A 27617-nucleotide genomic window follows, 5' to 3' on the forward strand; every position below is an offset into this window, starting at 1 on the left:
GGTCAACTGATTTTCAACAAGGATGCCAAGACTATTCAAAGGGAAAGGACAAATCTTTTCAACAAATAGTGCTGGGAAACTTGGATATCCACATGCAAAAGAATTAAGTTGGACTCTTACCTTATACTATACAAAAAAATTAATTAAAAATGGGTCAAAGATCTAAACATTTGACTAAAACTACAAAATTCTTAGGGGAAATTTTTCATGATGTTGGAGTTGGTAATAATTTCTTGGATATGATACTAAAAGCATAGACAACAAAAGAAAAATAGGTAAATAGAGAGAAAAGACAACCCAAAGAATGGGAGAAAATATTTGCAAAGCATATATCTGATAACAGATTGATAAAATTTCTAAAGTCAACAACAAAAAATACAAACCAAATTCAAAAATAGGCAAAGAATTTCACACCCACTAGGATAGCTATTATTAAGAAAATGGAAAATAACAAGTGTTCTCATAGATATGGAGAAATTAGAGCCCTTGTTAGTGGAAATGTAAAATGGTACAGACGCTGTAGAAAATAGTCTGGCTTTTCTTCAAATGAAACACAAATTTCCACATGCTCCAGCAATTCCATTCTTAGGTATAAACCCATAAGAAGTGAAAGGTGAGACTAGCAGCATTATTCATAATAGTCAAGAGATGGAAACAACCCAAACGTCCATCAACAAATGGAATAGGTAAACAAAATGTGTACACACGTGCGTGCACACACTCTCATACGCATAGGCTGACAATGCAACATTATTCAGCCATAAAAAGGAATGAAATTCTGACACATGCTACAACATCGGTAAAACTTGAAGATATTATATTAAGTGAAAGAAGCCAGTCACAAAAAGGACAAGTATTCTATGATTCCATTTATATGAGGTATCTAGAATAGGCAAAGAAAGTATAGACCAAGAATGTAGAACAAAGGTTACCAGGGGCTGGGGAGTGGGGGGTCTTGGGAAATGGGGAGTTATTGTTTAATGAATACAGTTTCTGTTTGAGATGATGAAAAAATTCTGAGAAAGGAGAGCGGTGATGGTTGTACAACATTATGAATGTACTTAATACCTGTAATACCACTGAATTGTATAATTAAATGGTTAAAATGGTAAGTTTTACTGTTTGCTTCTTTTTAACAAATGTCGTTATTCCTCTACTCCATGAGGACAATGAGGTTGAGGTCAGTCAGGTGGCTGACCCAACCAAAAATGGTTAAGAAAGTTCCTTCTCATCACCATTCCACCTTCACAGGAAAGAAATGGTTAGAGTGTACACAAGTGGACCATCCTACACACATTCTGCTTATTCACTTGATTTCATGCACTTAACCAACCCTGCTGTCCTAGAGCTTAGCTAATTTATATTCCTCCTGAGACAACTCAGTGGTCACCTATTCTAAGAACAGTGGATTCCGCACACCTCCCTGGTGTCTGCAATTTACTACATTTGCCTACATTTAGATTTACAATTTTCTATGTGTGTTTCTCCCATTAGATTATAAGCTCTATCTATGCAAGGCAAGGTATTCCTGAATACAGCACAGCAGGCCCTCAAATATATGGGAAAAAACAGCCCTCAGTCCTTATTATTACATATTGACTACGGGCTAGTCCTGTTTTGCTTTTAGTCTGAAGCCTAGGAAGACTTGGATTTTAGACACAATCCTTTTGGCTAGAGGCTGAAAGGGCTTTATTTTAAAGTACTGTTTTTCAATTTTAACTCTCAGCAAATCTAGGACTTCAGGATACCTATATGTACAACACAGAAAACTAGGCAGCTGAGAAGATAGGGAGACTGTAAAACATCTTAATCTGTTTGGATTCTCTGCCTAGAGAACAAATGAGTCCAAAAATTAAGCACAAATTTGGAGTATAGCTTGATGCTAGTGTCTGAAAAGTCTAGGGAAATTGTGCAGGCAATAAAATTAAGGAAAAATTTAATGCTATATTTAGGAAAGATGTCAATTTCTAAGAAAAAAAACAAAGTATCAAAGAAAGGAATGATGTGCAAATAAGAGCCACTTCCTGTTTAATGTCTCACAAAGGCAGAGGGATATAGTAGAAATATCTTTGAATTAAGCTTTTGGTTCAAGGTCTGTTTAGACTACCACTAGGTGTATTGTGTGAACCTAGATGCCAAGTCACAACTTCCCTAAACCTCACTTTCTTTGTCTATAAAAATTGCTATTATTTATTCTCTCCCTTCATCATATTTCTCCCTTCTCTTTTTAGCCTTTCATTCTTCTATACTCTCTATCTCTAATTTTACTAAGAAAACACAAATGTTAGATCTAAAAGGTCTTGTAAACGAGAGGGGGCAGGTGGGCACTGAATCAACACTGACACAGCAGAGTCACATGGAAACTAGCATTATGAGAAGCAAAAGCTATGAGTAAGCAGAAGAAACCTGTCTGTAGAAAGGAGATTGAGGAAGGGGGGAAGAAAGATTACGTGACTTGAGTTCCTGACTTTCTAGTCTAGTTCCTAATTCCATTCTGAATAAGGTTCAGCTACACTTTCCTGCTACAGATGTCCATGACATTGCCTGTTGTATCGTAATATCCCCCATCCCTTTATTTAATCTAGTTTAAGTGGGTTTCTATTTTTGCTATTATTCATTTGTAAATTAGACTTCTCAAAGAGTTAATATATGTATCTTGAAACCATTACACAAAATTAAGATAACAATACAATCTGTTTTTCTCATAAGGCTGACATAAGAATTAACTAAAATAATGCACATGGAAATATTTTGGAAACTGTCGAACTTTACATATGGAAAATATTAACAACACTGAAATAAAATTTTGATTTTGGGATTTTAAATAACATGGCTGTGCTTTAGTAAGAATTTGCAATTGGGCAAAAGGTATAAATAAATAATATCAACCTCTTTTGATTGGCAGAAAGGGAACTAGAAAATTTTTCTCAATGGTAACTAGTGATGGCTTGCAATCTTTGGAATCTGATGTCTACAAGCATAATTCACATACTTTAAATTCATAACAGCAGCCACAAAAAATAAAAAAGAGACGAGCAGATTTTTCAGCATATGATCATAGCAGATTTGAGACCAGGAGAAAACTATTGCAGACTGTGACTTATAAATGTTTTTAATCTGAATACTGCAGAACAGCTCATACATGGGCCAAATTTCAGTCAAAATAACACGTTTCTGGACTCCATGGATATATTTTCAGCACACCAAGTTTTGCAACCAATTTTTACAAATGAAGAACTCCCTTTCTAATGGCAACAGATATGCATTTGGGTAAATCAACATACCTGATTTGTGGGACCTTAATAAGCATGTTTCCCAACTATTGTGAAATCACGGTGATATAAAATCAGGCAGGTAGAAGATAAAAGGAGTACTTTAAAAAGAATGCAGAGCAAAATTACTGAATATTAAAACATGACTTACCAAGTTTAAATTTTAAAACGCCTACTTAAATAAGGAAGTACATGGATTCTGTTTTAGCTACTGGTTCCCCTTTTCTTTTAGTCCATCCTACTTTCTAGGCTTCGTCTTGGCTCCACTATTGCAAGCTGTCACTTTTGACTAGAAATGGAATAAAGCCAAGTACTACACAATAGCAGCTTCCTGCTCTGGCCTCATCTTCTAGGCCACCCCCAGGCCAAAGCCTGCCCACAGATGTTGATCCTACCAAGCCAATAATCCACCAGTAATCAGTTTCACAGCTATGGCTATGATCCTGTAGTTTTTACACTCTTGGCACAGTGTATATCCTACAATCTCACAGTTCTCATTTTTTCTGACTTTATGGCAACAAAGAGCCTCTAAATTTCAATCAAATGCTAATATGAAGGTAAAGTGAAATGAAAAAGGGAAAAAACTCAGGGACTAACTGAGAATGTGCTCAACTTCTGTCAAAACATAATTCAGAAACAGATATAGAAAAATACAGAATGGAAAGCTCTAAGTACTATTAATCCAAATAATGCTATTATCTCAATTTTGCAAATTTAGATTTGCATCTGGCACTGCCTGAACTCAACAGTTCTCTCTTTTGAGATAAACCTAGATTTAGGTTGAATATCTTTTATCCCTGAGATTAAAATAATTAGTCAGGGATTAACTTGCTTAGGTTAATGTTGGTCAGAAATGCTTCTTCCACACTGAGCAAGTTCACAGAATTATGGCTCTAAGTGTTGGGAAGGAACTTCAAAAGTCATTTAGCCCAACTCTTATTCAATGCTTATAGGATTTCTAAATGGTGGTACTACATCTCCAGAGCCAAACAATAAACAATTCCATAACTTGCTGAATATCACCTACACTTTTTGAGATAAAAATAACTATCAGCAGCAAATGGAGCTAATGACTTTCCCTGTGGGAAAAAAGGTAAGGGTGTGCGGTGGAGGGTAATACCATAATAGGCTCTGCATCTTTTCTAATATCATTTTCCCAAAATAAGTTTCAAAAGTCACCATGGACTCTTATCCGAATACACTTCTTAAAAAGGGAGGGAGGAGAGAAGAAACACTACTACAAAGATATATTCTGTTACACACTGACCGTGGTTTGTATTGACAGCGAAAAAGTTTATCCAGCACCAGGTGCAGAAATAATGGTAGGAGTCCCAGAGAAGACAAATAAGACAGATTGTTAAAAGTGAGAGGTGCAGATGGTGGCAGAGAAATGTCCAATGATTGTGTATGGTAGGAAGAGAAAGAAGTTTCAAATATCTACCAAAAAAGTTTAAGATATCTACAAAAAGGGAAATTTAGAACACGTCTTAAATAGCTACCTTCTATTGAGCAGTTTCTAAGTAGTAACAAACTCTTTAATATACCATTCCATTTAAAATTCCTAACAACTTTGAGGTATATAGTATCTTTATCTTATAGATACGCAAACCATTTATTTAGAATGCTTTAGACTTTCCCAATGTCACATGCTAGCAAATGGCAAAGCTAGGATTTGCAACCATGTCTGCGTGAACTGACTTCAAAATTCATGCTCTTAAATCATTATGCCAGATGGATTTTCTAGAAGAAAAGATTCTATTCAAGACCCAATCAATTAGCTGCTTCTGAAATATTACAATAACCAGACGCCACTGTTATGTAGAAAATTTTGTTACTCTCTTGGCTTTAAAGCTTTCAATGATTCATATGGCCTACAAGATAAAAGTCACTCAGTAACTGTATCTAGCAGTCTTTTTCCTCTTATCTGACTCCACAATACTTATTTATCTAGTATGGTATCTACTATTCAAAATCAAACTCTCTTTTCTAGCTAGGCCTATATTCTACTGTCCCCTAAATCCACCTCCTCCCATTGTTGATCCAGCTATCCCTTGTGCCAAATGTCTGCCCTACTCTCCTTATCTTTCACTTCCACCTCCATTCAAATAAATCCCATTCACCTTTTAACTCCTTCATGAGACTTCTTTAACCCTTTCAATACTTCTCCTTTCTTTGTATTCCTAAAGTCTTTACTATGCATTTTTGGCTCCTTAAATAAAGTCTATTTCAAGGAAATTGTTTTCTTTTCTTTTTTTTTTTGAGGAAGATTAGCCCTGAGCTAACTACTGCCAATCCTCCTCTTTTTGCTGAGGAAGACTGGCCCCTGAGCTAACATCCGTGCCTATCTTCCTCTACTTTATACGTGGGATGCCTACCACAGCATGGCTCTTGCCAAGTGGTGCCATGTCCGCACCCGAGATACGAACCGGCGAACCCCAGGCCACGGAGAAGCAGAATGTGTGCACTTAACCGCTGCACCACCAGGCCAGCCCCAGAAATTGTTTTCTTATGTAAGTTGTCATGGTTTATAAACTCCTTTTGGAAAAAAAAAAAAAGACTATGACTTATTAACTTTTAAAAACCATTAAGCACCCAGCAGGATGCTATCAATAGGGAGAGCACAGAATTTAAATAACTGTTAAATGAATGAAGTCAGGATGTTTCCAAGGCCAGATATTAAAATTTTTAAAGAGTAAGTAAAAGGGAAGTAGAGTCTAAGCAAAGTCTCCTTTCTGGGGAAGAATCAAGTGAGTCAACAGTCAGTAGAACACTAGTCCCTCTAGCTTTTGTGCCTGTTTCTTCTTCTCTTAACTACACTGCAGACGCTCTCATTCTTGGGGGAATAGGGCTGGGTGCACTCCACTCTTATATCCCAACAGGAGATGTGCTTTCAGTCTTTCTTATAAATTGCTATAAAACATATCTCTTAATGCCAAATTCAGTCATCATGGCAAAAAACATCTAACTTCTATCTTAAAAACAACAATAACAGTTTGCTTGGTAGTTTCTGGAAGTCATTTATTATTTTCTTTTAGTAAAATTAATGGGAGAGCTGTCATTTGATACCAGGAAAAGAACAAAACTGAGAGGAATTCTGGGAGAGAAACATTTACATAACTATACTAATAAGTGCTGTATCTGGTCAAATTCCCATTTGCTCTATAGGAATGTTATACTTTAAAAATGCTCTAAAGTAATATATCTGTACTACAAAATTGAAGTAAGAAGAAAGAAAATTTTGAAAAAGTCTTGTTTCAATCCACCAAAGCAATACTAACATGAAGTTTTCTTTATTTCCTTCTGTAAACTATTAACAACATTATCAAAGTTCCCTGGGGAATAAATCTGCTTATACGCCAAATTACTACCAACAAGATTTTCAAACTTGTCGGTGGCTCACTTATGTCAAATATTTAATTCCACAAAATATAATATTTGGCTAGTAACAACCAACCAACCAGTTAATTGTCCACCTTGGCTAACTGGGGACTAAATTTCACCTCATTCACACTCTCTCAACCTTGTTTGTGAAGCAATTCCAAACTCCATAGGACAATAACAAAAATTTAGAAGGAAAAAAATATATGTCTCTGCTACATTACACTTTCTAAACTGGTAACTTACCCTAGGCAATCATTTGAGCTATTTTTAGTAAATCAGATGTGTTAAGCAACAACTACCTTAGGAATATCCTGAACCCACAGCCAATAAATTTATATAATCAATGATAGAAAAATTGTGGGTCAAAATGGACTCAAGGTGGGAAAACAACTTTCTCCCTGAAGGACTACAGAAATGATAGATACATACATCTGACACAGTCCAGACATATTCATTAACTAAATAATGTAAGACTCTTCTATGTTTAAGTCTTTAAGCAATCTTTAGTCCAGATACTGAGAAAATACTCAGGTCTGTTCCACCCATTCCCTTTTCCTTCAACCACCAATTCACAGCACAATAGTACTATATCTAATACTTAGTAGCATAATGTCTATATCCTATGATGATAACAACTGTAGTATTAATAGTCTTATCTCTAAACTTTTACCAGCTTATTATGACCCAGAACTTCCAATAGGATCATTTCTTCAGGTCTAGGATGATTCTACTTTGTTCTAGGGAAAATATTTCATTACTACAATGAATTTTAATATATAATAAGATAAAAAGGGTATAACTTTGAACAAGCATATTCTGCTTAAAATCTCTAATGTTTTTAAACTAGTGCCCTTTTTATTGTTCCTTTATTACATTTAAAAGCAAAGAGGATTGTGATCTCTAAAAAATACTGGACTAACAAGCCAGACCAACCCAGCTTAATTGATATGAGTCATGTACAATTTTCAGGTAAGAAATAATCTCTTCTATATCCTCTATGAAGCAACCAACCTGAAAACTGCAGATGTGTGCATGGCCAGAAGCCAAAATCCAGGACAAGATGATTTCAAAATCATGCTAAGTTCAATGTTCGCATTTCATTATGAAACTGTTTTTATATGAATTTATTAAAACTTCAAATTTTAATGGAAAGCTTTTTAAAACTTCTCTAATCATCTTCCAAAGTAAAGCAACAATACTACAGAAATCACACTAACTCAAAACTAAAGAAAAATTCCAAAACTCTTAAAGAAACATTTTTAAAAATCAATAATTTGTTTTTTCCTCCTTCTTCTCAGCCAGCTGAAAGACACAGCAGAATCTGCAGAGTTCCCTCCTACTTCCTCTCTTTTCCCTTCCCCCTCTACTTCAAAGAAAATTAACTGTGGCCAGGCATGATCAGGAAATTTAAAAGGAGGAAGCAGAAATTCATTTGTGCGCATAAGGAAGGAAAAAACAGAATGAACAATACTATGGTATGCTGCTTCAGTGACCTAATTAATATGCATCCATATATTGTCTATAAGATATTGGTTTGATTTTTCTCCTCATTCAACTTTCTTTCAGAATATTGAAAACTACATTCTATGACAGTTGCACTCAGTCCCCCCAACTACATGTCACCTAAAAAACTGACTGATGAACTAACTTAAAACATGCCCTCTCATAGTCAATGCATTGAAATCATTCAGAGATAAATGCAGGATTCAAACCAGTGACCTAAAAGTGAAAGGATCTGTATTGATCCCAAGTCATCTGTTTCCTAACCATCACCCTACAATCTATGTTATCATTCTGATAAACTGACAGAGTGCAACTATAAAGGAAAGTAAAGGAGCATACTATTACAGAATAAAATACTGAGAAGTTGGGGCTGGCCCCGTGGCGGAGTGGTTAAGTTCGCGCACTCCGCTGCAGGCAGCCCAGTCTTTCGTTGGGTCAAATCCTGGGTGCGGACATGGCACTGCTCATCAAACCATGCTGAGGCAGCGTCCCACATGCCACAACTAGAAGGACCCACAACAAAGAGTATACAACTATGTACCCAGGGGCTTTGGGGAGAAAAAGGAAAAAATAAAATCTTTAAAAAAAAATTAAAAAAAATAAATAAAAATAAAAAATAAAATACTGAGAAGTCAAGGAGAAAGATGGTGAATGGGAATTCCCACTATAAAAACATTAATTAGATTCACAGCAAAGAATCATTTGTGGTAATTTTTAAAACATTACTATGTATACTCATCACTCTATACACAAATGCCAATTCCAAGCAAGACTTTTTCCCCGTCATACTTAAGAAGTCTATAAAGGATAATTAACACCCAGATTCAGAAGAAACTGCCTCATGAAATTTAAAAAGTGAGAAAAAAACAGGGAGACCATTTAAAAGACTTGTTCAATTTTCCCCAAACTCCCTTTGACTTACATAGGGTTATCCTAAGGTTAAGACATGTCAGGCACTATTTACTATATCTATGCCAGTAACAGCTGCCATGTTTAAGATGCCAAAAAAACTTAATGTACTGTTTGGACAACTGGTTAAAGAAAAGCATTCTGGGATAAAGCCACTCTAATTACACGAACTCTAAAATTGCTTCCTTTAACTGTAATGTGTCTATATTTCATTTAAATAAATAAATTTGAAAAACTTGACTGAGCCATCGTAGGTCTCTGGAGTAAATTTTCATTCACAATATTACAGTAGGTGCCTATCATTTACATACTGGAGAAAATATTTTTATATTTCTTAACGTGATTAAAAAATCTAAATATAAAAATTGATATACATTCAAAACAGCTCTACTGCAATCCATCATAAAACTAACTAAACTTGCCGGCCCAGTGGTGCAGTGGTTGAGTTCCCACATTCTGATTCAGTGGCCTGGGGTTCACCGGTTTGGATCTCGGGTGTGCACATGGCACCGCTTGGCAAGCCATGCTGTGGTAGGCGTCCCACATATAAAGTAGAGGAGGATGGGCAGAGATGTTAGTGCAGGGCCAGTCTTCCTCAGCAAAAAGAGGAGGATTGGCAGCAGATGTTATCTCAGGGCTAATATTCCTCAAACAAAAAAAAATAAATAAATAAAATTAATGGACCAGCCCAGTGGCACAGGGGTTAAGTGTGCACTTCTGCTTTGGCGGCCTGGGGTTCACCAGTTCGGATCACAGGTACGGACACGGCACCACTTGGCAAGCCATGCTGTGGCAGGCATCCCACATATAGTGGAGTAAGATGGGCATGGATGTTAGCTCAGGGCCAGTCTTCCTCAGCAAAAAGAGGAGGATTGGGAGCAGTTAGCTCAGGGCTAATCTTCCTTAAAAAAAACCAAACAAAAAAACTTAACTAACACTTAAAAAGAAATTCTAAAATTAAGGTATGCCACGTCCCTAAATCAAGTGCTCTTAGAGTAACTACTCATTTTTTAGAACTGAGAATTCACATTATTTGTGAAACACAAATGGTTAAAATGTTAAGTGAATCACTTCACCTCCGGAAGATACAGTACCTTCTACGTCAGAGGTCAATTTACCTATACTAGCAGAGCAATATAAATAGCTTACTAACAAAGACAATCACACAATTCACCAATCTACTTTTAGCTCTTGTGCCTTTATTTTTAACAAAATGATAGAAGTATCAGAATCAAAAACAGTTTAAAATGTAAAAACATCCCCAAACTATAAAATGTTAGCACATTCTTTCAATCACTATAATTTTAATAAACATGTTGTAGAGTTTTAGGCCACCTGGCAAAAGAGTTTATTTTTAAAAGTAATTTCTACATAATAATTTCATTTCTCTAAATCAATTCCAAGCTGAAATTTCCAGAGTGCTAATCAGCAACCACAGAATTAAAACATTAACAGTTGGAAAGTTCCTTTGATTTTACCTAGACTTACCTAGTCTAATTCCCACGAAAAGATTGTCAGAAATGAAACAAATTATAATAAGACCTATAGTAAGCCAAATGGATTCACAATTAAAAGCAAAACAAAATAAAACTTGAGGGAAAAGCTCTAACACCTCCACTGTTAAACTGAGACTTGCTATGAATATTTACAAATAAATATTGTAAACAAAGAGCAAAAGCTAACAGTACAAAAACGAGCCCACTTAACAAAATAAGAAAAATAACATGGAAAGACCAAAGTACATCTATGTAGACGTCAAAATAGGAACTAATATTTAACTGAGGGAACTATCATCTCATTTTGGTAGATCTAATAGAAGAGGCTCGTAACTACTCTAATTCCCTAAGTACTATAACTTCATACACAACAAATCACTGCTCATTAACTCAAGTTCTTCTTCTTTCCATGGAAACGATGCCTCTACATTTTATTTTTGAAAAACACTAACTATTCTGAAATGAAACAGGAGTGCTGACTTTCAGTTCCATTTTTTAAAAAGTCAAACTAGTTCACTCATCTTTTCCTTCAATACAATTACTATATTATTTTAAACATTTCAATAAAAAAACATAAAATATATAGACTTAATTCAGTCTAAAATCCAAATCTACAAAGAAAATGAACTGTGCATTTTTACTTATAGCTTTAAAAATTAACTGATAGAACATCACTAGAAACTTTCAAAGACATTTAGCTTACCACTTTGATGAGTTTCTTCACATGATTTAAATCTAAAAAGCCTACCAGAAAACGTTTTTCCAATCAAATGTATTTGTATTTAAACTGCAAAAACTGGGAAGTATAATTTAGAAACCGAACTGTTCAATTAATGACAACCTGAAAGAATACTCCCACTGAAAAAGAAAATGAACTACTATTATGCTAAAATGATATGTATGCATATAGTAAACACTAACCTCACTTAATTACATTAACTGATCCAATGCTTAACCTTCGGAGCTGGAAACAAAGCTAATTTATACTAATATCTAACCCTTTATTTTCTAACAATGGACATTATTTAGAATGACAGGGACTTTATTTTGCTCACTTGTGTATTCCCAGCGATAGAATGCTACCTGGCTCATAGTAAGTTCTCAGGATATATTTGTTGATTGGATAAATGAATCATTTATGCTATAATCGAAATTTATTGAAGGCACTGGGCTCCTTGCACACCTAGATGTTAGTTACAATTCAGTTCTTAAAAGAAGATCTAAACATCAGCGAGGTTTAATGATAGTTAACTTTTAAAAGCAACCTAAAATTTCTTACCTGGTAGGGCTGAAAGGCACTATCTTCAGTTAAAAAATCCAGTTGTTTATCTACAAGGAATTCTACCGCAGTGATTGAACTGGGTATACTTTTTTCAACCAGGGGTTTGAAAGTCTGGTAAGAGAGCAAAAAAAAAAAATTTTAATGGTTATTTTCTGAGTTTCATTCTCAAATTGTGACGGGGTATATATAAATACAACGTATTAATGTTATTATCATAATGTTTTTAGGATACCAATTAATATTAGTTTTTATATTATAATCTAAAGTAATGCTTTGATCCATACAATATAGTATTTTGTATTCATTAAAGAGGAATGAAGCAGATTTATAAGGGATGATATGAAAAAAACCCCAGTATATTAAGCCCCAGTTTTTTATTTAAAAACAGAGATATAATCAAATATACACGCATAGAAAAATTTCTAGGATGAAAAAAAGAGATTGCTTCTGAAAAAGTAAACTGGGTAGGAGAACTTATTCACCCGAACTTGTCTTTAAAAAAGATATAAGTATTATTCTTTATAAAATAAAGTAGTTATGACTTAAACATGCATAATTTTTTCCTAGCTCACTCACATCATGAAGGATTTTAAATGATCAGGATGCATCTGGTCTTTTAACTCCACCCTATGTACTATCAACCCTCACCCCGCCCCTGCCCCAAGCACAAATAAAAATCCAGCTGCTTCAGTGAGAGCAGCATGGGGGAAGGGAGGAGGAAAAGAAGGAGGAGGTAAGAATTAGTACACAAAATCCACCTTTTCAGTACTCTCTCTCCAGAACTACACTACCTAAAACCACCACGACCACAAGAACGTGGGGCCAGGGGTGAAGTGGATATGGAATCCATGGTCATTTGATTATTTTAAATAAGATATCTTTTACATAAAGGATTTCACTCATTTCTTGGGGTGGGAGTGGCAGGGAGGGACGCAGGAGAGGAAGAGGAAGGAAGGAAATAAAGGTACTACGTATGCATTTTTTTTATGACTGTCACACTCACTTTCGAAGCAGAAGCAGCTTGAATAAAAACCAAGTATCTTATATTCATGGTACTGTTCTAAAAACTTAAAAAATGAAAACAAAATTTCACCACCTTAAAAACAGCGGTTTTACTACCAAAAAAAAATCTAAGTTTGGAAAATGAAATTAACAACCACCTCTGTTTCTAAATTACCTATAGCACATGGAGAAATCTTTCTCAGTACACGGCAACTTGTGTGACTGTTTGGATGTAAACCAAAGCTTTTGGCAGAGACTGTAAAAATCCCCAGGAGATCCAAAGCCATTGTGTTTCCCCCTTCTCTTATTATGTTTCAAAGAAATCTAACATCTTGCTAATCGCAATTAATAAACACTCAGGGGAAAAACTTTTCAAGATCTATGATTCAGAGTGGCTCTTAAGAGGTTAATTTCTATACGTAAGAAATTCCTTTCAAAGCTTTCAATTCAATTTGCTGAGTCTGGAACACTGTTTTGAAAATGCCAAAACCACATGAGAATATTTCTATAGTATCCGCGCTATAAACTTATAAATAAAATCTTTGCTAAACTAAAATAACATGAAAAACTTTTCTGACATCCCCACTTAATTTCAGTGTTTATGATTAGAAAATCTAATCACAGTAAAAGGCTCCCTCCCCTGTCCTAGGGCTAACCTTTCAAGTACTATATGTGTAGCAAAAGTATTTTTATTTGGGCAATAAATTATATTTTCAAAACAAACAGGCCCCCATTATTTAGTTATCTCCTACTACTATTGCCATCTAATCTTTTCCATTGACCAAGACAAAATTCCTAAAATTATCATCTCATAAAATCCTACTCATTATTTTACCTAAGGAGTAACTAAAATTTGTAAGAAATCCAAGAGCATTTATTCTATTTAGACTTCAAAATCTACCAGTATGTGATCGATTGACATGAAATATGTAACATTTTCCATATTGTATCTTTGTCTGTTTAGTTTTTAGTAAACTAGAAAACACTGGCACGTTTTCCAAGAGGACTTTTAATCCTTGAACTTTATCAAACGCTCTATTTTCTTTTCATTTACCATGTCAGGTCAACTTGCAAGTAACAAAAAGGTCCACAAAAGGTATTATCTAAGTAGCTGAAGATACAATTCAATTAAATAGAATTTGAAAAAGAAGTAAACTTCTGTCTGAGTGCCTCTTTCTTACCCAAATAATATAGGTGGGTTGCATTTCCTATGAGACCTAGTCATTTTATAATATGAAAAACATTCTTGTGAAGAGAACCTCTAAAGCTTTGCTTTTAAAGGTAGGTCAGAGTATTAAGGGTAAATTTCAACAGGCGAACTTATCACAATTTAAATTACTGAGTTAGGGGAAAAAAAGCTCAGTTTCTAGGCTAAAATAAAATGAGACTTGCTCATTTTAAGGTATCTAACTGAAAGCCATTGGCAGAATTTAGCTACCAGAAATGTTAAAAGACTAGTTTTAATGCTCTATTTCTGATACATGAATACTTACAATCATGTACAAATGGAGGTCAAAAGTATACCATGCTTCTTAAATAGCACATAAGGCCACATCGTACAAATTTTAAAATGTGCAACTATATTTAAACTACAAATATTTTCCCACCAAGTGCCGATAAATACTTTTATAGGAGTTGTTAAAGAAATGTTTCAAAATGTATTACATGAGCAACCCTGAAAAACGTGAGCTCCTACTTTATAGAAAAATTAAAGATGAACAACATATAAAACTAAGTAGTTAAAATATATCCTCATTTTTTAAAGTGGCAAATCAACGATGTAACCACTATTAATTTTTGTAGCTAATTCAAACATATTTCAAAGATATGTTATTAGCTTAAAAACGAAAACATAAATATTTACATAAAAGCAAATGTATCCTACAGCTTTTATGATGAATCTGTAGTAAATATTTCATGGGTCTAGGTGCACTGGAATGTAAAGAAACTAGAACTCATGCATAACTAAGTAATTCAAGACTCTAAAGATATATCATTCTTTGAGGAACTTCCACAGCCTAAGGGGAAGCAATGAGCCACCATCTGATGAAAGTCACAGTAGAATAGAACCCTAATCACAAAAAGACTATTATTTCAATGCTGAAAAAGCCTTTGAAAATCCAAATGAAAATCACTAATTTAAAATAGAATATTCATACTTGAAATAAAACACTTTTTTGACTTTATTAATCGATTAAGAGTTCTTTTAAGGCACATTGTCTGTGTTAACCGTGCTTTAAAGATAGTCTAAAGCCAAAATACTTAGTCGAGAGCCTGCATTTCTAGTAGGGCCTACCACGCTATAGGAAGAATGCTTAGAACAACTGTATCCTGTTTGGGGCTCCATGCTGCACCACATTCCATTCACATGAGGAAGAGGCGAACAGATGAGCCCTCCTCGAAAAAACATTTTTAAAATAAATCAGCTACAGCTCTCAAACATAACTCAGCTGCTCAAATAAACCATGTTAAAGTTCACCATTTAACATTTAACTGGAAATTCATGGAGTTTATATCTGCAGTCTGAGTTTCTAACAATCTCTGGTTAACATTTAACAATTCCTTTTCAAGTAAAAAAAAAAAAAATCAGCCTCACTAACTACAAAAATCTGATATAAATCTCACTAAAGGAAAATACTTAAGCAGAAAACAACCTAAGCAACATTTTAGAAGTCAAGGTTTAGTCTACAAAAAAAAAAAAAAAGACTGGACTGACTTGAAAGAACAAAGTCCAAATTCCCACCCAAGCAGGTCTATTGAAAAACACGATACTGTTGGAAAACAAGTTGGGGGTTGGGACAAGTCTATACCACACACACAGAAAACTCAGAAAACAAACACCCTCACTTCCCTTAAAACAATACATTCTACAATCCTAATCTGAAACACTTCTGCTGTAATACTTTAAACAATTAACCTTAGTTTTTAATCTTTTTACAGTGTTATGAATACACATAATAAATCTCTTTCTAAACAAATGAAACAGTTAAAAATTCTTACAACTAAGAACACTAAGGCTAGATCTATAAAAGGCAGTGACCTTAATTCCTAAGACTGAGAAGCAAAACCAAATGTAAATTAAGACAAAAGAAAAAGGAAGCAGAAAAATACAAACCGTACTTTGTTCTTCAGAATTTTAAAGTATCTTTAAATCTCAGAAATCCACGACATGGCTTTAAAGGCCAAAAAGTATAGCTGACATTTCCATTTTGTTCTTCAGCAGTATTTTTTTATCTAGCCTAAATACTTCTTCAGTCTTCAAAAATCACAGGCAAATGGCTCTCAAACCAAGCATTTCTGAGCTCACTTGCAGCGTCGTCATTGTATAGGAAGAAAAGCCAAGACCACAGAACGAAGCAGAGGCTGTAACCTAACAAGTCTCCGAAGAGCAAATGACGATTTTTCTGTCTGCTCTGGCTCAGCCCTGGCAGTGGTGAGGATTACAACTCGCTCTTTGTCATCAGCAGTGTGGTGTTAACGACTAAGAAATCCTGCAGCTGAAGCACTACTGCATCCTCCGATCTGGGTCAGGATAATTTCTCCCGAGGTCGCTTACATAACCAGTAAGATACTCCAAATAGAGAGAACAGCCATCCATCAGCTAGAGAAAGCCTTTCCCACTGTACTCTGTCTGCGTGGAAACACTGCAGTAGCTTCCAACAGTGCAGACACCCAAATGAGAACGACTACTTGGCTTAGGGCAGACTGAGAGAAGGGAAGAGGCGGTGCTCTGTAAACTGTAACTAATCCCCCGTCACAGGTGCTGATGGAGTCACTTCCAGCACGAGTCACATTACTGGTGATTACTCATTTGGCTGCGGCCATAGAGACTGGCTCATAATTTTAACAACAGACAAAGACAGACTAGTGGCGAGACCGAGAGCTCAAGTTTACTGTCTCCTTCATAAAGCAAATGCAAATACAGAGTTTTTGCTTTCCAGATTTACCAAAGTAAGAAAGTGCAGAAAACAAATAATATGTAAATATCTCTCAGGTTGGCAAAAATGAAGCATAACGTTAAACCATCAAAAATACTTTCAGTGTGTTTTCAAGTAAAGGCTTTATTTTTAGTTTAATCATTTCTCCTTAAAAATATACTGATACAAAAAAACTTCACGAAAAAAAGTTTAAAACATTTTTGGAGTAACAGTCTAACTGAAATCAAACGACTTAACCAACGATCTCAGAGGCACTATACTGAAAAGAAAAACAAACTGCTAATACTTACTTTGGTAGATTTTTAAAAAAATACTCCTGAAACATTTTCATTCTTTATAAAAACAGTTCAATTTACACAGTTCGCAGTTATAAAAACCTATGATTCGAAAGTAAAATCATATTTTTATGACATGTTATCTAATAGTACACGTTCTTAACTTCTTTATAAACCTAGAGTTATACTGTCCAATATGGTAGCCACTAGCCCCATATGACTATTGATCTCCTGAAATGTACTTAGTCTGAATTGAGATGTGTGCTGTATGTATAATATATACACTGAATATGAAAAAAGAATGTAAGATACTTTTAAGTGAAAGAAAACACTGACCTATTTTTAATGAATTTGCTCCAATGTAGGTGTCTCAATTTCAATAAATCTAAAAATTCACATTGATTTTTTGTTTGTTTTTGAGGAAGATTAGCCCTGAGCTAACATCTGCCACCAATCCTCCTCTTTTTGCTGAGGAAGACTGGCCCTGAGCTAACATCTGTTCCCATCTTCCTCTACTTTATATGTGGGATGCCTACCACAGCATGGCTTGACAAGTGGTGCCATGTCCGCATCCGGGATCCAAACCAATGAACCTGGCGCCGCGGAAGCCAGACGTGGGAATTTAACTGCTGTGCCACCAGGCGGGCCCCAACACATTGATTTTTTTTATACCATGTACACAATCAATTCATCAAACAATTGTTAAGAGAAAAACTTTTAGCCAGCAACCAGTGCTCTGTCCCCTTATACCTATTCCAGATGTATCATTTGGATTTCATTTCACAGAAATCAGGTTAACTACTGAAAAGAAGATATTTTCAATTTAGTGTATGATGGACTTGCACTTAGAAAAAACTCAATCAATCCTTTTTTTGTTTTAAGCATGAAAGAGATAGGTAATGAATATTCTAAAAATGTTAGTAAAATAGCTTTAGAACATTGATGGTGCTAAAATATAACTTTAGAAAAACGTAATTTTTTAATAATGAGTCAAGTGAATATTAAATCATACACACCATCCCAATAATTCATTCATAATTAATCACTTAAGACATGAATATAAAACATAAAGGGAAATACAAGAATTCACAACGTCATATAAGTTACCAAAAAAAACAACTGGATGAATATGCTAGCCTTATTCTGAGCCCCAAACAATAAAGAAACATCAAATGCTTGATGCAGGTTATTATATTATAAACTATCAAATTTCAAATATATTTCATACATTTCTACAATTTATTGTACATTAGACAATGAGTTCAATATTTCACATGATTCATCTCACAATCTCACGTAAATTCAGGTTTGATTATATATGACATAAACTTAAAAACAGCTGTCTGTTTCTCAAGTACTATTAGTTTCCTACAGAACCAAATAGCACATAGAACTACACTTAGCTAACAATTCAACTGCCACACATTTATATATTTCTAGTGACATAAAATTCAATAATTTTTATAAAATCAAAATAATTGACATCAATACTGAAAAATAATTCATTTTTATTTCATACTACATCATGGTTAAAGCAAAATGAGATTCTTCTCCATTACTATCAAGAAATGCTATACAGTCAATTCTTAATGCAAATGAAGGGTGCACAGAGGTGCAACTAGTTGCAAACCATAAATATCTTTTTAATATTTAAATTGGACTTGATAAATATTTTTATAAATATATGAATGTGAGTCTGGTCTGGTAATCTGGTAAATTTCTAACACAAACAAAAACAGTGAAGCAACAACACAGAGAATCAACTTAGTAGGAAGCATAAGCTGCTCAGCTTTTACATAGTCTCCTTAATTCTCTGCTGTTCTTACAACTCATTAGGGACAGCAGATACCACCGTTCAGAACAGCGAAAAGCACCAATTTGAGAATGCACTTTAGTCCTTTAAATTGGTTGTTCTTATGGTTTATATGTTCCTTAATTGATTAAGGAAGGAAGCTTAAGAGCTACTGTTAATTTTTCTTTTTTTTTTTTGTTTTGGGGGGGCAGGGTAAAAGGCCTTTCTGGCAGCTAAAACAGGCTAAAGGAAGAGGAAACTACTCCAGTTACTGCCCAGAAATACACATCTCTGACTTCCTTCCTTTTTAGCTGGTTTCTAGGTTACAAGCTGAATAAATCAACAGAGGTGAGAAAGTAAACAGCGGCTAAAAGGAAGGCAACACTGTATGGCCATCTGAAGAAAATCTGTTCCTTCCAATAATGTAAGAATCTTATACATGCAATTAAGAATTAAAACAAATGACCATTTTGGTTCCATTTATCTGATGCCATGAAAGAAATAAACCCTCATTATAGATATGGAAGCCTAAACAAACAAGTGCATTTCTCCAAATATAAAGACTTTACAAAGAAACAAAAAGCTCTAAGTTCAATGGCGAAGTATTATAAATATTTTCTTAGACATAAAGGTAGGAAAAGAAAATGAACAATAGCAGTTAAGAGGATTTCAACTTGATATAGTCTTACATGAAAGTGAGCTAGGTTCAGGAAAAAATTTTTCAATATGCCGTATTATCCTATACATCTATTAAAATATATAATCAAATGTGTAACTCCTGTATCATGGTAACGTCCAAAAGATTAACTTTGTCACATTAATGAATCCATGCAGATCTTTCAGACACTACAAGGTTGTGTAGCAGTTTCATCCCGACAAGAGACTATATGAGTTCTACAAGGATTTCCAGATGGTATGAACCTAATCTTACTGATTTTTAAAACTCCCTTTCCTCCCTCAAGCATGTAGCACATTCTTTCAACCAATATGTATGGGATGTCTTCTATGTGCAAAGCACTATAGTTGGCCCTGGGGACACAATGGTGAGGAAGACAGCTCAATTCCCACCCTAGCACGTTTTACAGACTTTTAGAACGAAACAGACATTAACTGAGACATAAAAAATTACAACTCTGTTAAGAACTCAATTAGGGATTGGAGAATTAGTGCTCCTTTCCCTCCTTTCTTCACTGTATCTTTGATAACAGCCCCAGTCATGAGAGGAGGGGAGCGCAACAGAATATGTACTTTTTTTAACTTTGCAGATATCATGTCATAGATTTTAATAACATATAATTGAGCTAAGAAAAAAACTATTGAGAATATTAAAATAATGTAAAAACACTCTACACAAGAAGTCTCTATATTTTTCAATAAGCATTATGGCTGAATTCAGTGTCCTTTCTTTTGTTTTTTCCTTCTAGACTTTCTGAATACTAACAAGGCACATGCTCTAAATCTACAGTAGATCTATGAGTTTGTCATCTCTATGACTTCTCTTTCAGAATCTCCCTGAATAGATAATCATCCTTACTCCCAATTATTATGAGGTTTCTCTTCTCTCTCTACAACATAGCAGGTATATGCCATTAAGACAATCAATTCTTCCTTACACAAATAATTCCAGACTTTATTTTTATACCTAAATTTTCAACTTCATATTTTGTACTTACTAGGACACAGTCATATTTATATCCTGTTACCACATATAGCCAAATATTACTAGAATTAAATGCTTAACCTTCTTTCTTAAGTTATTTGCATTTCTTTCGAATCACTAGAAGTACTATCACTACTTCTTTAGAAGTGGATACTTCAAAATCATTAATACAATGACATCCTTGATAATTTACTTTGTTTTCTTTGCTCATATAATAATATTTTGAATATCTGATGTTTTTCCTTTAAACCTGTCAATAATAAAAATGTAATTTTTCTATAAAGTCTTCCATAACTATAATATGACTTCAATAAAAATACCAATAATATTTTGGAACTACATGAATCAATTTTATGAAAAAGCAAAAATAATTAGGAAAGTTCTAGAAAGAAAGAAAAAAGAGAAGTCAATGACAGGAAACTAGCCCTAAGAGATAGTACAACATATTTCAATGCTCCAATTAATACAACAGTGTAAAACTGGAGCATTAATAAACATCATCAACGGATAATTTAGAAAGTCCCAAAATAGCATCAAATAAGTATGGGAATTTAGTGTAAGATAAAAGTGGATTTTCAAATCTGAGGGAGAAAAAAAGAGAATGAGAAAACTGAATAAAAGAAAAACAGGCTTGGGGCCAGCCTGGTGGCAGCAGTTAAGTGCGCACATTTGGCTTACGTGGCCTGGGGTTTGCTGGTCTGGATCCTGGGTGCAGACACGGCACCTCTTGGCAGGCCATGCTGTGGGAGGCGTCCCACATATAAAGTGGAGGAAGATGGGCATGAATGTGAGCTCAGGGCCAGTCTTCCTCAGCAAAAAGAGGAGGATTGGTGGCAGATGTTAGCTCAGGGCTAATGTTCCTCAAAAAAAAAAAAAAAAAAAAAAAAGGAAAAGAAAAGAAAAACAGGCTGTTTAAAATGGAAATGGAATTTTAGAGATTAATAATCTCATTTTCACACATAAAGAAATGAACACTCAGAGAGATGAAGTGACTTCTCTTGTCAAAAATCATTTTTATAGAAACCCTGGGACTAGAATCCAGATTTCCTAATTGATAGCTGAATGATTTTTACATTGTAAGATGGTGTAAAAGAACTGTATTGTTTTCATGCTTGTCAGCATGAGGTGGCAGAGAGCAAAGTGTTTTGCCATCTGCTAAAATAAAACTTTAAACTTTGAACTTAAAACGGAGGAAAATGAAACCAGTCTAGAAGAAACTGCAAAATCATATATACTGAGGAAAAGAGGTAGAACACAATAAATTTATATATTTTTAATATGCTTTACTGACACTTATGTCACCTTTCAGAAAGGAGAAATAAGCAGGATTGGGAAAAGAAAGCAACTCAACATAAAGGGATTTTTAAAGCTATGTTCAGAAAAAGAACACTTTGGAAGACGATAAAACACTAATAGTTAAAAGGGAAATTTAATTTAATTCCTATTTTGTTACTGTTATTTCTGTCAAGAAAAAATATTTTTAATATGGAAAGTATAAACTGGATATTAAAAATGAACTAAACCAAAAAGGATAGGTAGAGGATCCTTTTTTGTTTTAGGAAACAGAATTAGTTTCCCTTCTAAATAACATAATTATATTAGAGATAATTTGGGAAACAAAAGAAATGAGTGAAAAGGATCCCATAGTTTTAACCATGAACTCAGACAGTTAACCATGTAATTGCACTTTCAGCCTTTTTTTCACAAGTATATTTGTTACCAAGTTTCAAGGTACACACAGTTTATAAATTGCTCATTTTACTTAGTACTCTTTTCACGTCAGTACATTGCCATCATTTTAAATAGCTACCTGATAAATACTTAATCAAGTAAATGAGCATTAAGTTTTCTAATACAAAAAATAACAGAAACATCTTCATGCTTTTATTAAACAACTAAAAATCAACTCAAATTTATGTAGGTTCAAATAAATTACATGTTAGTAAATTAAATTGATAGGTATAAACTGAGAGCTATTACTGGTAGTCTTTGAAAGAAATCATGGCATTATCAAAATATTAGAGATAGGCATCTGTTAATATTTATAAAGGAGGAAAGGGGCTATTTAGAAACAAACTACATGCTAGTAAACTTGAATTCCAGCAAAACTCCATGATGGATACTAAGAATCATTAAAAAGAAAATACACAGTGATGACTAATAGCCAAATAGATTCTTTGAGAGTAATTTGTCTTTTAATAAAAACAAAGGTTACTTTTATCAACACAACCTGCAATAGTTAAATCAATAAAATATGAGTTAGATGACAGTTCTTGTTGCATTTGTAACTGGTTAAAGAGTACTGAATAACAGTACTGTTTTAACCTATAACATGTTATCCCTTCGTCTTTGGTCTTACACACAATCACCTGAAGGCTATCTTTATTTGCATATTAACATGACAGAATAATTAAAAAATATAACTTACAAAAATACAATTAAGACCTAGATTTTGAAATGATCAAGGAAAGGTAAAATAAGGATTGACCCTCCAAATTAATAACGAAAAGGTTAGGTTCTATTTTTAGGTTTAAAAAAATCAATGACATAAGTAAAATGTAAGGGAGATCTAGCTTCCTAGAAATTCAAGTGAAAGAATCCTGGAGGATTTCAATACACTAAACCAAAATAAGTGATGTATTTAAAAAAGGGGGGGGAGGGGCACATCAAATTTTGCCACAAAGTGCCCAGATCAAGGGAGGTAACAGTTCTTTTAGAGTTTGCATTGGTCATACCATCTCTGAATATCTTGTTCAGTTTGGAGCATCATAATCTAAAAGGAACAATTACAAACTGAGATGTGTCAAAGGCATTTAAAATCATGGATTGGGGCTGGCCCCGTGGCCGAGTGGTTAAGTCTGTGCGCTCCGCTGCAGGTGGCCCAGTGTTTCGTTGGTTCGAATCCTGGGCACGGACATGGCACTGCTCATCAAACCACGCTGAGGCAGCGTCCCACATGCTACAACTAGAAGGACCCACAACGAAGAATATACAACTATGTACTGGGGGGCTTTGGGGAGAAAAAGGAAAAAATAAAATATTAAAAAAAAAAAAGTCATTTAAAAAAAAAAAATCATGGATTATTAGGATCATCTGAAGGAATGGAGCATGTCTTGCCTGGAGAAGAGGAGAAGGACAAACGATAATAATGTACAATTATTTAAAGGGTTAGGTAATCTGGAAAGGAAGAAACTTATAAGTAAAATTTCCAGGAAGGCTAATTCTAGCTTAGCAAAAAGAATGAATAAAATTCCTAATAATTAAATACTACCAAACCAAAGCAGACATACTCATGAAGTAGTGAGCTTCCAAAAACTAGAAACAATCAAGAAGAATCTGGATGAAAACTAAGTTGACAAGTCTTGTCACTGAAGGATCCCATTTCTGGCTTTGGCAAGGAGTAGTTTATAAAATATTAAGGATTCTTTCCAATTCTAAGATTCTAATACTGTCTTCTTTAAGCCACTTAATGTTTAAGAGCAAAGTGAACATAAGCAAGATTAAACCAAACTTTTCATAAACATTGCTACTAATTTTGTACATATGAAAGCATAAAAAGAGTACTGCTGAATGTTCACGTATTATTCACATAAGGTGGCAAAATTAAAAGTAAAAAGTAACATCTCCCATTTCAGACTAAATTAACTTAACCAAGGCTTATTCCACTTGGCAGAAATAAAACTACACGGGAGACTTCTGTGGCACAGGATTTCTATAATCCACAGATCTTTTATCTCTTATGATGAAAATGCAAATATAATTCTGAGGGAATAAGAAATATTACAGAATTAAATCAACCCAACCATAAATGCAAAGCATGTGTTAAAATGGTAATAATCACAAAATCAGAGAAGAAATGCAAAGTTAAGCTAAAATGAAGTATGTCTTACAGTCTTGAGTCCTGTCAAACATATATGATCCTCAGAGAGTAGAGTATACGCCCTTATGTTTGCATATGACTGATATCCTGGCCTTTTTGTTCTAAAACTAATTTTAAAATATATTTTCCAATTTTTCTTAATCATTTCATTGTTTGTACTCTTGGAAACTTGAATAGGATATCTATTTCTTTACTGGTTTTGTTCATTTCCATCTGGCAAACATCTGTTTCTTATGCAGCACAAGTCAACAAGGCTCTACAATTATTTCCCCATTACCTCTTGTTTGTCAAAAACTCTGATGATGTCAGCAACAGTCTGGAAGCTGAATTTTTCAACTAACAAGGGGAATTCACAATTTCCATTAAGTACGACAGTAACTATTTTAGTTATTTTAAAAATTAATACATTTTAGGTGACAATGATCACGTAAGCTGAGTAGCATATAGATTTGAAATATGGTAATACCAAAGTTTCAAGCATATTTCTTTAAGTATTGATAATTTGTGCCAACATTTTGACAGCCATGAAAATATCAAAGTACTGTTATGCAAAGTAAAAAGACTACAATGGAAGAACTTTACCTAAAGACTTTGGCACTAAAGTGTTTTCTTTCAATTACTAACAAATTACAATTCATTTAAAATGAACTTTCCTTCCCTTCTGATATGTTGTAGGACAATTTTAAGTTATAGTGCAAAATAGTACAGAAAAAATGAATACCCATAATCTAATTTCAGGTCAATAACCACTAATATAATTTTGATAGACTTCCTTTAAAATAAGTCTCTCTCCTTCCTTTAAACAAAGCTCAACATTTTCTTAATTCAGGTCACTTCCTGTTTCTCTGAGGACATCTCCTTCTTAAGGGATGAGGCAACAAAAGTCCCTAGGCTAACTAGGAAAGGAAAAAAGCTGAGGCCCACTAATGATGCCCAGGAGCCTTAAGTTTATCTCTGCAGAGAGAGGAAAGTTTCATGATAAGACTCTTCGTGGATAATAAAGATTCCTTCCAGGGTCTTAGTTTCCTTCAAAGTTTCAGACAGCCTGTAAGCAGTCTGGGCAAATAAACTTCTCCGGGACTCCTGGGGATTTAGTAGTGTTTTATAGCTTTTGAAACAGTTGTTTTTTCCTTGGGGATCTGAAAGCTTCCCTGCACTGACCACTTGATCACCTGCTAGGAGCTTTTTAAAAGAGAACAAGTTTTCCTAATTTCAGGAATCCTTAGGATCATCTTTCCTGCTTCCAGTCACATTTAGCTCAAACTATATTTTATGTTTTAACTTTCAGATGTATTCTGCTTGGCCTTGGAGAACATGAGCCAAGTTAAAAAGTTATATTATTAGTTAAAAAAAAACACCATTTAAAATGGTCATGGAACTATACATTTTTCTACTCTGATAGGAAGAAACGCTACATAGAGAAGCAATTGTTTATGAAACAGGTTTATCAATGGGTCAATTAAAAATTCCTGTGTACTTCCATTGCCACTTCCTTTGCCAGGAAAGAGGGAGTTTTCTTTACCATTCTCTTACAGTGGAGAACTGGATTGAGCTTTGTTAGGCTTCATGTTTATTACTATATTAATTGGTGAAGAATCCTGAAAGGTATAGTTTGCTTCCAGAAGTTGATGCTCAAGGCACAGAGCAGAGTTAACCAAGTCCTAAAACAGTGGTTCTCGAAAAGTAGCCTCCAGTCCAGCAGCATCAGCAACACCAAGAAACCAGTTAGAAATGCAAATTCTCAGGCTCCACTCCAGACTACCTGAATCAGAAATTCTGGGGGTAGGGCCTAGCAATCTGTGTTTTAACAAGTCCTTGGGTATTTCTGAAGCACTGTAAAGTCTGAGAACAAGTGGTTTATAGCTAGTGTTCTTAACCTTTTTTGGGTCAAGGAACTTTCAGTCTGATGAAAGATACAGCTCCCCAGAAACATGACACACATAAATTTGCAGTACAGTTTCAGGGGTTTCCAAGATCATCTGGAGAACCTTCTAAAAATATACATTTCTAAGTTTTATCCTGATGATCTACTGAATCAAAAACTCTGAGGATGGGGCACTGTACTGTAAATATTTTTAAAACTTCATTTTTTCTTCTTTTCCCTGCTGCCTCAATATCCCCATGAACAGGCTGTAAACACTGCCCAGGTGACCAGGTTGATAAGGATGGCGCTTGCCACAAGCTCCCCTTCCTGCCCTCCCCCTGACCATGACGGAGTAACATTCAAATGCACCAATGAAATCCCCTTGCTCCTTTTCTTGTGTACTCCAACGTGACCCCCAAGAAAGGCATTAGCCCAAAAGTCCTTGTGTGATCTCTTCGCTCTCCACCTGCTGGGTTGAGCCCACTCCCCTGTGGCATGCTGTAACTTTATCTCTCTAGGACATAAAATAAACTTTGTTTTCCTATGTCTCTCTTGTAGCTGCACCATCACATAAAAGAACACAGAGAAGGCTCAGGAATCCTTAGTTTTAAAATGCTATCTGAGTTAAATTTGAGGTTCAGTCAGCTTTGGTAACCATTGTTTCAGGGAACTATGAATCTTGGTTGAGAACACCTGGCCTAGAGTGAATATAGTTAGGACACAGTGCCCCAGTCCAGGTCTTAGACATTCTCTTGATACATCAGTCTCTTTGTCGCTTTGCTAACTTAACCTCCTACTTTCTCAGGAAGCACAGGATCCTTAAATAGCTCACTAACACCTTACACTGGAAAGCTGCTCATTCTTGATGTGGGGATATTTGAACCATGTAGAGATCAATTTCACACACCAGGTTTTCAAATTCAAATAACCTAGGGCTAGTATAGGATAAGCTCTTTGGTATTATGCACAGAGATACTTATTTAAAGATGCCTTGGCTTCCTAAAAATATCAAGCAGTTAGAGCTGCTGCAGGCTCAGAAAGTGGCACTGCTGCTTCCCTAGATTACACGGAAAGAGAGAACACAGCCCAAAGAGTAAACAATATAACCACAAAGGTAGTTTCCTCTTGATGCTTTAAAAAGATGAGGATCCCAAGCACTGTGGTTCCCTACTTTCTACTCATAGCAGGAGGAACAAAGAGGAAGTTATTCAAGAAAAGACACGAAGAGCCATAAGTGTAGTTAATCATTCAACAAAAGATTTCAAAGCTGATTAAAACTGCCTGTGAAGCCACAAAAAATTTCCTAAGTCACATGAACTATGAACCCAGAATGAGTTGGCTCAAGATTGTGGCCCAAAGAGGT

The 27617-nt window shown here is 34.8% G+C and overlaps 1 protein-coding gene across 13 annotated transcripts in view; it reads right to left on the minus strand.

The window, feature by feature from the left end:
* The window catches only part of JMJD1C (jumonji domain containing 1C), a 346762-nt gene that overhangs the window by 69025 nt on the left and 250120 nt on the right, over window positions 1-27617 (minus strand). For 9 of the 13 annotated variants that reach the window (XR_011422710.1, XM_023643798.2, XM_070225674.1 and 6 more), the window contains one exon: window positions 11841-11954. Coding sequence is in view for 3 of the 13 variants with exons in the window: in XM_023643798.2 (XP_023499566.2) it covers window positions 11841-11954 (114 nt within the window). In the remaining 10 variants the exon portion in view is untranslated. Of the gene's footprint in view, window positions 1-11840; window positions 11955-15960; window positions 16678-27617 lie in introns of those variants that run through there. The other 4 variants (XM_023643820.2, XM_070225691.1, XM_023643833.2 and 1 more) reach the window with 4 other exon arrangements.

The sequence above is a fragment of the Equus caballus genome, chromosome 1 (genome assembly GCF_041296265.1).
Source record: "Equus caballus isolate H_3958 breed thoroughbred chromosome 1, TB-T2T, whole genome shotgun sequence".
NCBI lineage: Eukaryota > Metazoa > Chordata > Mammalia > Perissodactyla > Equidae > Equus > Equus caballus.